Source organism: Falco cherrug, chromosome 1 (assembly GCF_023634085.1).
Source record: "Falco cherrug isolate bFalChe1 chromosome 1, bFalChe1.pri, whole genome shotgun sequence".
In the NCBI taxonomy this organism is placed as follows: domain Eukaryota; kingdom Metazoa; phylum Chordata; class Aves; order Falconiformes; family Falconidae; genus Falco; species Falco cherrug.
In genome coordinates this window covers 63,596,767-63,610,158 of record NC_073697.1, presented here as the reverse complement: position 1 = coordinate 63,610,158, position 13,392 = coordinate 63,596,767, and the positions used below count along the sequence as shown (strand labels likewise).

The 13,392-nt window shown below is 36.5% G+C and overlaps 1 protein-coding gene across 8 annotated transcripts in view; it reads right to left on the bottom strand.

Annotated features, from left to right (window-relative positions):
* FAT1 (FAT atypical cadherin 1) overlaps positions 1–13,392 on the bottom strand; it is a 112,160-nt gene that overhangs the window by 71,928 nt on the left and 26,840 nt on the right. For all 8 annotated transcript variants that reach the window (XM_014281583.3, XM_055706175.1, XM_055706198.1 and 5 more), the window contains exon 3: positions 1,582–1,896. In XM_014281583.3, coding sequence (XP_014137058.2) covers positions 1,582–1,896 — 315 coding nt within the window. The remainder of the gene's footprint in view (positions 1–1,581; positions 1,897–13,392) is intronic.

Sequence of the window (13,392 nt, the reverse complement as noted above, 5' to 3'; positions counted from 1 at the left end):
AGGGTGACGATACAAGAGCAGAAAGTTTTTTCTTTTGCATCATGTGTAAGCAGAGAAAAGCAAACAGAAATAAAGCACAGAGAGTTTCACTTTAGAAGACTGGTTGAGTTTTTCTTGCTTTACTTCTTCAGGCAGCCTCTGTTCTAAAACCACTTCTGTAAATATAGTATTTAGCTACAGGCTTTAACTATGCTAAAGATCTTCTCTTGCTATCGTTATTTCATAAGTTTGTCTCGGCAATGTCTTCACAAGCAGATGCAGCACATGCTGACAAAGAAGGCATTGTCAGAAATTACTCAAACATACCTGTGTTTGCATTCAGACCTTTGCTGTCACAGCAATTACAGCCGATCGAGCTGAAACAGCTGTGAAAGAGAATGAAGGCCGTAGTGTCAATCCAGCCTTCAAAACAGGTTTTCACCCAATTTTTTGCTTCTTTAAATCCCCTGAAATTCCCTACACCAACAAGCAAGAGCTAAATTAATGTCTTCTATTGCTCCCTTCTAATTACAGGGTTTGTCGTACAGATATAAGTCACTCCCTACACCTCTACAGCACCTCTAGTCTAAAAATTTCCAGATTCTAAGAAGAACTTTCTGGCTGAGTGAATCAGAAGTATCTCCTGTAATTTGTACTGTGAAATAGTACCTAAATGCAACATATGAAAAGCTAAGCAGCATCCAACCCAACAAAATATTATTTAATCAAACCCAAACCATTCTTCAACATTAGCAAAGATTTGTGGAAATAACATCCAGTATATGTACTACTTTCTCTACGTTCATTCAGAAGCAAGGGATGGCAAGCAATCTTGTTTTAAAAATTGCTGTGTAACTTCAGTTAAAATTTATTATCTTATTTGTTTCCTGTCTCTGTGCCCTGTACACATTTTGGTATTTGTTGAGAGTTACTAAAAGGACACTTGTTTCTTGTATTTATAATTCCCTGTTAAAACCTCAGTGTGTTTTTCTGAAGCTTCTGAAACAATCACTGAACTCAGGCTCTATTCATTACATAACAGCCACACCTGCAAATTATCTTCCAGATTTTATATGTCTCACAATAGCAACAGTTACTTACAAAGACAGTTCCTTTTCAGTGTAAGACAAGTGAGTTTGCCGTTAATAAATAGCTTGCAATCGCTTACACTAACACTACCAGAAAATAAAAAGCCTGACAAAAAAACCTCCACAACTATGCATGAAAATTGGAAGACTCAGACTGCTAAAAACAGCTTGGATGAAACTAAGCTAACATATGTATTTTTACTGTGTACTGACTACACTACAAAAGCAAATGGGCATTGACTAATCTAGAGCCGAGCTACTCTGAAGTAAACCTTCTCAAAACATGCATAATGTGGATGTCAAGTACTCTGAACCAACTGCTTCACTCTCAAATCCTCTTCTACTTGTTTGTATAACTTATGAGTATTGACACAGCCCAAGATACCAGGTTAACTCCTAACTATTGTGAAAGCATGGTTACAATGTTAAACCAAAGATCTTGATTTTGCCTGGTTTATGTATTTACGCAAGTATGTCCATTCATACGTAAAATAAAACACTGTATTGTGCCTACCTGTTTTGGGGTTTATTGAAAAGAATCCCTGTGGATTTCCACTTGTAATCTTGTAGGTTAATTTTTCACTTGAACTAGAATCTGGATCAAATGCCTCAATCTGAATGACGGATACATCTTTAGGTGAGTTTTCCATGACCTCTGGGTAATAAACTGGTTCTGTGGTCTGAGGAGCATTATCATTAACATCACCAACTTCTATGTAGATTTCAATGAAGGAGGATAAAGGCACAACTCCTTGGTCTGTTGCATAAACAGTTAACCAGTAATGTGAAGTAGTCTCACGATCCAGGCGATCTGCAGTCTCAATAATACCTGTTTAATAGGAAGAAAAATAGATAGAAAATGCTCAATAAATAGGCAGAAGTTTGTAAAAATACAGGAAGCAACAAGCTTACTAAATTAATAAAAGTTCAAAATAACTGGCATTGATTTTACAATCTGTGTTAATATACACAAACATATTGAGACTAACTTGAAGCCACAAAACATAAAATTACTACAACAGTTTTCAGCAATTATGCATTACAGATATTAGAACAATATATTAGTTTCCTTTTCAACATCCTTTGTGATTTATTAGATCAGTTAGCACTATTCATAAAAGCTATGTTGCCTAAAAGATTAAATATAATGAGTAATTCACAGTCTCTTGGGGGTTGAATGACCCTCTTTATTCATCATTGATTATAGTGAATTTTATACCATATTAAACTATCTGATTTAGATGCCTAATTCTTGAACTGTTTACCATTATTCATATTAATGAGCAGCTACTTAAATGTGAAACATTCTTATCTATGTGCCCAAATGAATTATTTAACTGAATTTTCTTAATCTGCTTATTTGGGTTCACACAGGAAAGAAAAAAAAAAGTTATACCTGAAGCTAATCTTTGTAGCATTAGGAGCAACCAATGGCTGCCATTTCTCTGGCAATGGAAAGCAGCCCTTAGCTCAATTTTATACACATAAAATAAATTACCATTTATGGTACAGCTACACAATTCACAAACTTCATAAAAACACATCTGCTGAGTCTACAGGAGCTTGTCCGAGCCAGAACTATATAAAGAATGAAGGATCAAGCTTTTATCCACTGTGAAGGAAATACAGATCTATTTTTATAAGCAGCTTATACTACAGGTACAGTCAAAATATGCATGTGTCAAAAGGGTACGTGACATGGCATAACCTATACGAGGGGAGATGAATATTAAACGGATTCATGGAGCCATGGTACAATAAAACTTCACACTTTCCTCTTCCAGATACAGTCGCTCTTACAGGTTGCCTGATTTGAGGACTTAAAATGAACCTGATACATGTCAGGGTGAGGGCCAGAGCAATCCCTTGTAACCATTTCTGTGGAAATCTTGAAGGGCTTTGTCATACTGTTTGCTATACTGATACCCACAGTATGATCTGGATTTGAGCCAAGATGAGTCAAACTATCACCATGACAGCTGGTTTTGGACTCTGGATACAGACACATAATGCGACTATGCATGATGTGGCCCTTCTCCTGAGCTTGTTTACTCCACACAACATACACATATACACACACACACACCCCCCCCCACACACCCCCACATATACCATCAGTAAAATAGGACCTCAATAAAACTATGCCATTGCACTTTTACAGGAGTTCTTCAGGAAAGGAATTAACTCTAAGTATCATGTCTTTCACACACTTCACACTTTTTTAAATGCATTATACCAGCTGAGAAAAATGAGATAACTATTGAGAAACTACTCATTTATTCATTACTCCTTTGTCTTGTGGGAAGCTGCATAAAGTCTGATGGTGATCATTTGAAATTTTAGTATATCAATAAGATCCCTTCAGAAGGGCTGGAGGTGATAGCATCTAATGCTTAGACCTGAAAAATACCCATATATAGCATTTTGAGCAACACAGCATTTCAAAACTACCAGCAGATGTCAGTGTGGAAACTGGTTTTATATAGTGCCAAACGCTTCAGAACTTGCATAAAAAGGAGCGGCACTGCAATCTGAAAATACACATGCATTGCATACAGTCTATAGAAGTTTTTTTTAAAGCAAGTGGGTAGCTTTGTAATTTCCTTTATTTTTGCAGAGGAACATCATCAGAAAACTAAGCCAAGGTGTTAATTTTAAGGATATTGTTATTTTACAACTCCAGTCTCTTCATCTCTGTATTTATTTTTTTTTTTTCGATGGCAGTTTTAATATTAAAAAAAATAATCCTATGTAGTCACTTGGATTTGTGCTGTGGTTACCTACACAGTCTCTGATTGTTAATGTACCTAAATTTGCTCTTAAAAATGGGCACGCAGCCTAGAGTGCCCAGTTACCTGGATTCTATTTTTGTAACCCACGTTACACCTTTTGCACCTCTCTACTTCAGTGAAGAGACTTCCCTGGGAGCAAATAAATTCTTTAATTAACACGGCCTCACTTCTAAACCTAAATGCTGGATGCGGCATGCAAGTACTTCTTCATCTTACGTTTGACTAGACTCCACATATGCCTTGCAAAATTGTGTAAAGCTTCCATATCCTACCAAACACAAGACTAGAGTATCTCCTTTGAGCAAGGCTTCCATCAATGTTGCTCTGTTGTTTGCAATCCATGCAGAACACAGGGGCCAGGCTTATGCTGAACTGAGCAACCATTATCATTTTAAACTTGTCCTGCTTTCTTAATAGGAGCTACATCAGAAGTGGCAGATTAATTTTAAGATAGACTTGCCTGATTTTAAAGAAACATAAAAAGAGACTCTTGTGGTAATACAGCTCTCCTCATGCAATCAGCTTACCTGGCATTTACAGATTCTACCACCTTAGTTACCAAAGCCTACCTCAAGGAAAAAGAAGACTGAACCTATTTTGCTTTTGTGGACTATGAGTTCTCAAGTGTCTGTTCTCTTAAGTCACATACTTCACAAGGGACAAACAGGAAAAAAGTACCACACCAAAAACCAGTAGCAAGAGTATCTCAAAAAGAAATAAAAAGATTATAGGAAGAATGAATAACAGTATGATACAGCATACAAGGGCAACTTTATTCTTTGGTTCATTTTTAATTTCAAATTAGATCTGCACATATGACGATATTCCTGTGTATTTTACACTGACTTCTGCAGAAACATTCTATGAAAGGCTTGTAATCTTATCATCTGACCATTGAACATGCCACACAACACAGATGTTTACCCAACAGGGTAGCTCTGGTTTTCAGAATGTCTCTGATTTTCTACAGGGTCACCCACACTCTAAGTGTGCATTAATCAAAGTAACACGAAATCTCATTCACTAAAATTATTTTCCCATTTTTCTCACGTTTCTCACCCAACAGATCCTGAATTGTTGTAAATGTTACATGTTTTTTCTGTATGTGCTGAAAATAAAACATCTAAGAAAACAATGTCATGATCAGCCAGATATGCAAAAACATCTATTTAACTGTTCAACACTAATCAACAGTAATTCCTAAATGAACATTTCCTAGAGGCATACAGGGTACTTAAACTGTTAGTGGGGTACAGGGAGGTTTTTTAAAGTAGATGGAATAGACAAGTTGGAAAACTTAGTAGAGATGGACATCACACATAAGTGGATTACTCTGAGAATATTAAAAATGAAGATTCAAAGTAACATTCTTCATGTAAAAGCAGACAGGAAGACCGGGAGCAAAAGTTTCCCTTCACTCCTCCCATATTGAGTGAGCATGGAGGAGAGGCCACCCCACTGCAGTTTTTCTTCAGACTCAAGCCTGCAGTCCCAGCAAGGGAAGGGACAACTGGTCTATTAGTGTGACTCAGCTGTTTTCCTGTTGCTTTCACCCAGCAATAAAATAGAAGAGATACTGATCCAGTGCACATGCCTGGGGATGGGGGGAAGCTCTGACTACCAAAACCTGAATTTCTTCTGGTTCTGCATCAGCACTTATGTCACAAAATACAATCAACACTAAATGCACAAAACTATATGGCATAGTCTTTTTTTCCCCTTTTAACGTTACTGTACAATCTGATCCTCTATCAGTAATTACAAACCACCATCCTTTTCTCATTACTCCAGTTGAAATTGCTTCTGCTTCTGCAAGTTTAACACTAAATCTTTCCTGATTTTGCCTATGAGAACACTAATAACCCCATCTTTAATTTCTATGCAACAATAATGAATACAAATGCATGTAAACTTCAGTAGTCTACTATAGGAAAAAACCACAAGCCCAAAGAAAAATTTAACTAAGATTACCTTCTTCCTTTTTTTTTTTTTTTTTTAAACAAAGATAACAATAGCTATCCTACCAAATCACAAGTCTAGAACCAGTCCTTCAAGTGTAATTGGTTGGTGTACCAGCTTTCTGCTTTTGCAAACATTGACTGTGGTTCTTTAGACAGCAGAGAGAAAAATTATGAGAACTCATGTATCAAAAAGTAGTAATAAAACAATCCAAGTAAAAGTTGATTTGTTTTAATCTCACAATCGGCTAGATCCATTAAGCATCAGTGAGATATTGATCAGTACCATCAGTTTCAACAGTGTATTTGGTCTCCTAGAAAGCATTTTCACTTTTTCAAGTGATGCACAGCACACTTAGGGAGTACAGCTTAAGTGCTTCTGTTCCATCTTTAATGCTGCAAAAGCCCCACCCTCTGCTCTAACTCATCTCCCATTCACAGAAAATCTTTAATCAGTGAACTTTCCATCCATTCTCTATGTTGAGGGAATTTGGTAGTTTTAACTTTTACAAACCATTTGCTTTTTATGTAGCAAGACAAGCAGAGAGATCTTCCACAGAGCACCACTGAAGTATCTTTAGCACGTATGGTAACACCGAACATTTGTAAATATTATTGTTCAAATAATATGGTTAAGTAAGGATTCAAAAAACATTTTTAACTTGGCTGGGTACGCGATCTTGAAGCCTTTCAGGTGGTCAGGATAAAAAAAATATTGTATTCAGTCACTAACCACCAGAGGGGAGTACAAAAGAGCTCTGATGAAATACAACCCAGTCATCTGCAAGCGGGTATTAGAACTGATTTGACAATATTAACATCTGACATTTTAGACTAGATTTGTTCCCACTTGATGCAATAGGACTTTTATATCAATTTCATGAAAAGAAGGCAAAAGTCTTAAGTGAATATTATAGGAAAGGAACAGGCTGGGCTGGTTTACAAATATAGCAACTGAGGAAAAATCAGGACGTTAACCCCACTCTCAACAGCAACCAAAATTACTTTCAATTTAAATCCCACAGCCCAAGTCACTACAACCAAAGACACTGTTAAAACAAAAATAAACATATAAATCCACCTAAAATCTGACAGTTTTACATATGCCAATTCTATCTAATTAACAAATGCTCAAACTATAATACTCCCAATTCCCAGGGATGATCCTCCTTAAGTGTGCTTATCCATGAGAACTCTAATTAACAATATTAATGATTCTGTAATGGAAATCAAAACCTGCAATCATTTCTCAGCAAAGCATGAGAATGAAGTTTAGCAGAATTTGTCCTGGGAGTGATGTTTGAAGCAAACTAAGAGAAATCCCTGGCCTGGAACACGATGCTTGAAATCTGATTACAAACTTAATTAATCTAAATTCTAATAAGCTGGGCAAATCAAAAAGCTTCTTCAGCTGCTTTAAAAGCCATCTCTGGGGGGGGGAAAGAAAACCAGCAGTATTTTAAGAAATGCATCAACAAAGGTTTTGATCAAATATGACCTTCAACAACCAATCCAAATCAAAGTTTTAAAACTGAGTGGATTAAGCCTGTTATAAACGAAAGGCATGCTGTTCCTCAATGGCACTACTCTGCCAACTCACCAACAGAGACTGCAACTTTGTCTTGAATTCTAAAGAGTAAGTCACTGCAGTGTAAACTATCATTAAGGTCTGCACAATCTTTCCAATCAAAAATAAAATAGAGGAAATGCTCAGCACATACTGCAGTTCACTACCTGAATCTCTGCTGCCTCTAGATAGGCTACATATATTTTCCAGAAAGTTATTAATATTTACGAAATTAGCTTTTTATGTGGACAAGGGTCCAAAGAACCCCAACTCCCAGAAGTTTTCAGTTTTTCTGCCCAAATTTCTCCTTTGTATTTCGTGGGACTTAGCTTAGTTGTTGTTAAAACAATGAAAAAAGATATCATATCAGCCTCGTTGATTAGTAAGATTTTACTTAAAATACAAAGCAACCAAGCCACTAAATATAATAGTATCATACTTTAGCTTCTAATATTGTTAAGCAGTTCAGAACAGAGTTTTCAGGTTGTTACTAAAAATCTCCACACTTGCACAACCAGAATAGGCCAGAAAAACAAAAACATTTTACAAAGCTGGTATTTTCCACTTTAATTACCTTTTGATTTATGCCTGGGTCATTTTATTTAAAATATCATCTGTTCCAACCCATACTTTGCCTTTTGGTGCAAGTTACTGACAGTGCAGCTCTTCAACACTACCCAGATCAAACACAGATGAATGCAGATGACTTCCTTGGCAGACTTCTTGTTCCTATTCGTCCCTTCTTATATGTTCTATTTTTGTCTTTCCTGCTATACACTGCTCTTTCTTAGATTATTACCTGCTATGACATGATAAGCTTTTTCCTGAGCTTTATAAATACAGAGGCTATAATACAGCTGATGGAATAAAAAAAAAAAAAGAAAAAAATAAAAAAGGCAAGAAAACAAACCAAAACAGGAAAGAGCATCTGGCATAGGAGAAGATGCAGTGCTTGTCTGCTTCTCAGCAGTCCCCAGAGGTTTCAAAGGGGAACACATCCATACTCTACTGTCCTCGTTTTCCCCTTGAGTAACTTCTAGAGGCACAGTCAAATCAGAACAGTTGGCAAGTGCAATCCTGTGTGTTATGTATGGGATTTTTTTTTTCTACACTGTATGCTCTCTGTCAGACATAGTAATAGACAGCAAGGTGACTTGAAAAAAAAAAAAAGCAAATTTATTAATAGTTATGGTACCCACCCGCACAAGATAAAACAGAATACAGCAGACTGGAGTGTGCTATTTACAAGTACTACATCCATCTGTAGTATTCAGTATAAATTTATTCTGTTACTAATTTTGACCAGTGTCATAGCTCAGATTCTTTCCACTTTTGGAGCAATTAAAAAAGAAAAATCATCTAGCCAATTTATCTGTATTACTGTTAACTTCTTCTTAACTTTCTTCTGATAACTTCTGACCACCACTGTAGTCTGACATAGGAAAATGCCTTGAAGCAGCAGCCAAGTTCAGCCACAACCCTACATGCCATAAAGAGTTCCATAAAGTGAAGATTTTGAAACATGTAACCTACTGAACTCCCAAGAATAAATTCTTTCTTTCCTGGAGGCTGCTGCGCTACTGTAACTCAAACCTCTACCAAGCACCAATGTGTAAGGGACAACTGAACCTTAAGCCTCAGTTCTTCTGAAATAGCATACAATGCTATGTCAATAAAACTTAATATTATTTGATCAGTCAAGCAATAACCACTTGGTAAAACCAAAACAATGACAGCACAGTATCACACCAGTCTTTATTCTACACAAACTATCCTTAAGCACTGAAGATTTCAAGCATGTCCTGCCACAGAGACAAGGAACTATTCAGCACTTAAAACATCAGCTGAAAAGACAAAAATCTCCATCCTGTGAACTCCTCGAAACAATCTCCTTCTAAAGAAGGAATGGAATGAGATTCCTTCCGCACAAGTGAAATGTCAGCTTCTCTTCTGTATAAACAGGGCGGAATGCCAAGAGAAGCACTGCACTCTAACTCTTGAACTAACTCACTCTGTGGCAGGCAGTGTGAGGTTTTAACAAGTGTGTGTAATCTATCTTTTAATAGAAGTAATATTTTAGATAAATAAACTGAGCTGGAAAAGTGCTAGCCTTCCTTACTTGTACCACATACACACTTTGAACAGGAAGCATTGTTTACGCCTCTATGGAAAAAAGTGCAACAGCCACCCAGAGAAATATGATTTGCTCTTCAACTCCACGGCAATTTAAAGCTCATCACTGACAACGCAAGCTACTCACATATCAGACTTCTTGCATCTGCAGATTTGCACAGACTAAACTATACTGTTTCAGAATATAAATAATCCTTGGTTGCAGCCTTGAAGGAGAGCAGAAAGTTTTAGCAACTACTGTTTGCCTTTGAATCACACATGAACAAGAGGTGTTCACTGCTCCTCTCCAGGAACATTAATTAGGCACAGCTAGAAAGACTGTAACCTGGCAACAAACCATCGATACTGTGTTTTGCGTAACTCATGAAGAATTTAGATTACTTGTTTGGAAACACGTCTGAGTAACATGAATGTGCATAACTAATAATATAACCTAGTTTGAAATAGTTTCATTGTTTCTTTTCAACCACTCAATGATTCTACTTTGCCTGAGTAAAGCTGAATCTTAAATTAACAGATTCTGATTTATTATTCAAATAATTTGGTGGCTTTACCTTTTACATGCATCCTGGTTAACTGTACTTTAATGTTTAACAAAACCAAACCCAACACCCCACCAAAAAACAACAAACAAAACTGCACCTTACAAAAACACAACCACCATTGAAAAATTCTGCAACAAATTATGTTTGCAAGCTATGGAGTTCAGATTTTCATATGCACCCCAAAAGTCCTTAGACAGTATCTCTTAACATCTGTCACCAACGTAAACATTCCTTTTAATAGTTAAAGTTTGACTCAATGATTTCTTTAGATATTCAGGAAGTCTACACAGTGGTCTTAATACACTTTTTAATACATATATACACATATATATTTCTTTATAAGTGCTGAAGAAAGGCTATGAAACAATTAAACTTTACAATTTCTGCTTCAGCAAATGCTCACAAAAATTTTCTCTCAGTATAAACAAGGTAAAAATACTGAAAACAAGCTGAAAGTAACAAATTTGAATTACACATCCTTTGTAAGCATTTATAAAGGCAGATTCCCAGAAAATTGAATGAAATTGTATTTATAGCTCTTTGAAATAGAAAGCTGTATACATTTCAAGTGTCTTGTGTACTACCTGCTGAGAAATCATGCTTAGACAAGATTGTTAAATAGAAAGCAACTCTTGCTGCTGTTTCAAGGACAATTTGCTCATTTTCTAACAAATCAAGGCTTAGAAAGTTTCAAGTAACTTATCACTAGCAATATCAGCAAGCTGATGGAACTGTAGTGAATTTATACAAGTTCTTTAACTGGTAAATGCCATTTCACTGTGCAGCTCCAAGACCTTCAAACATGTCAAGTCCACAACTGCTTGTTCTCTTTCCAGACACTAGTTACTGCAAGTTCTGGGAGGTGGAAGGGGAAGAATATCACTGCAGAGCATACATGGTCTCTACAGCACACAGACTCCTTAACAGAATAGAATAACTAAACAAAACCAAACTGAACAAAGCAAAACCTCAATCATGATAAAATTACGGTCTGTTTATAGCTCAAATTTAACTTCACTGAACTGTCCAGATGTAATGAAATATATAACTGAGTCCAGTTTTGTACCAATACTTTAAGTAAACTTGATATGCATACAAGTTTTCAAAAATACCCAAATTCCATTAAATAACCTACTTTATTTGAAATTAAACAACTTCTGCATATGACACTGATGGAACAACAAAGAGAGTAGTTGAAGAAACAATCAGACACTACCGGTGTCCAGTCAAACCCGGTAGACTCACTTTTGTAAATTTGAAGAAGTTACCAATGCATTCATAGTAAAATACCTTTTTGGGAAAAAATCTGGCATCCAGAGAGCCCCAGCATGTGGTCAAATCCTGACCTTGACATAAAACTTAAAATACAGAACAGTTTATGCATCACTTCTGTGCTATGAACTGATGGCAGTAATTTGAATTGTGTTCAAGTAAAGGAAGAGAAAGGGTCACTATTGATTGATCTCTGCTACATGCAGCTTATAAACAAGGTAGATAGAGGTAGATTTGAAGAAATACACAATGTTCAGCAGTTAAGAGCAGCTATCACTTAAATAAGCATTTAGAGATATAGTAATCTCTAGGTTATAAGACCTAGAAACAAAAGACATGCATAGTTACAGCTCTACAGCAAACACAGAATATACTTTAAAACATTGAGAAAACAAATTTTGCACATCTTGGTTAAATGTGTAAAGCAGAACAAAACACAGGGCAAAAGAGTTGCAAATAATCAGACCCAGTAACATTTTTGACTTCCAGTTCCTGCCACATTGCTTTCTGCACATTTGTACAAAAACAAGTCAAATGCACGGAAAACAGAGTGTTTAGACAATTTATGAAAGAAAAAAAAAGTTCTGACAACATGTTCTTACGATTGTCTACATAGAAGATTATGCACAGAAATTATGATTCGGTACTAGGTAGCCTGCACTGAAAGCAGTATATCTGCTAAGGTCCACAAACATCGTGAACTGGCTCTCAGGAAGTCGGGGGGATGGTGAGAGGGAATTTTTGCAATTAGAAGATCCCTGATGGGTTTGCCTTACAACTCAACTGATTACTTCCAGTTCAGAAAACCTTTTGGGACAATGGCAGACAGCTCCTATTGTCAGCCTCATTTACGGTTATTTTAATAGCTCCAGCTTATTCCTGTCAGCTAGGCTGCTTGTATGTCAAGCTTTTGGACAGGCAATATAATTGCTATACAGAGGAACAGTGCCATGTTGCTAAAGCTTGATATGGAGAGACATAAAAACCCCCTGATGAGTACACATTAGGGAAATGAAATGTTAACTCCTATGCCAATAAGAAAAATTATTGCAATACAGCCACGTATGATCTATGTTCTTTGAAGAGAGAGCAAGTAAAGCAAGCTTTGCTGTTGACATGACCAGTCATTCATGATTTGAGGTCGTGTTTTTTCAGCATGCTTTCTCTCACTACTACATCAGCATTACAGCAGGTTTATAAAATATTAGTGAAAATGGAACAAACTGCCAGCAGATTCTGGACCAAACATGTGGGCTCTCAGTACCCACAAAAGCAGCTCCTCTTACTCTGTTACATGAGCAAGGTTTGCAGGACCCAATGCGAATCATTGCTCCAGTCATCCATCCCCTTACTCAGGGCAGATTTTTGTCTTCAAGTAAAGACACAACTGGTTTCTATGTCCCAAGAAATACAATTTCTATGTCCCAAGAAAATGCAATATCATAAAATTAGAGTAAGTAACTATGTTTAAGTAAAAATACTTTGGGATAATATTGTTATGCTATTCAGTTACCTTTAAATCCTGCTCTCTTACTACAGTTTCATAACCAACAGAGAATTTCTACTGAAAGGTACATAATTCAGAAACAAGTGAAGAATTCCACAGGTCTACTGTTTGTTTACTGAGCACCAAAGACAAAGAAGGAAATGTATTTAAGCAATTTTTTAGAATATGTGTACCATATGCATAAGAAATGCAAAAGATGAATTTCTGTGTTCTTAAAGTTTGTAAGATTTTCTTACCTACACACGCATACGCTCTTTAGAATTCTGGTTTCACCCTGCAAAACCCCTCTGACTTCACTGTCAGTCTTCCTAGTACTAAAGAATTGTTGACAATATGAGTGGTTATATTACCACTCTAATAATTTAACTGGGAAATAGGGAGCCTCTGAAGGGGAAATTCCTCTGCAAACGGCCCCAGGAATTTCAAAACTAACTGGAGTTGACAAGTTAACCTAGGTCCCCCTTAGGCAGAAGAAGAGGCTACAAGGAAAATAATGAGACGCATGGGAAGCCAATTATGCACAAGAGCAACACATTTAATTGCACAGAAAC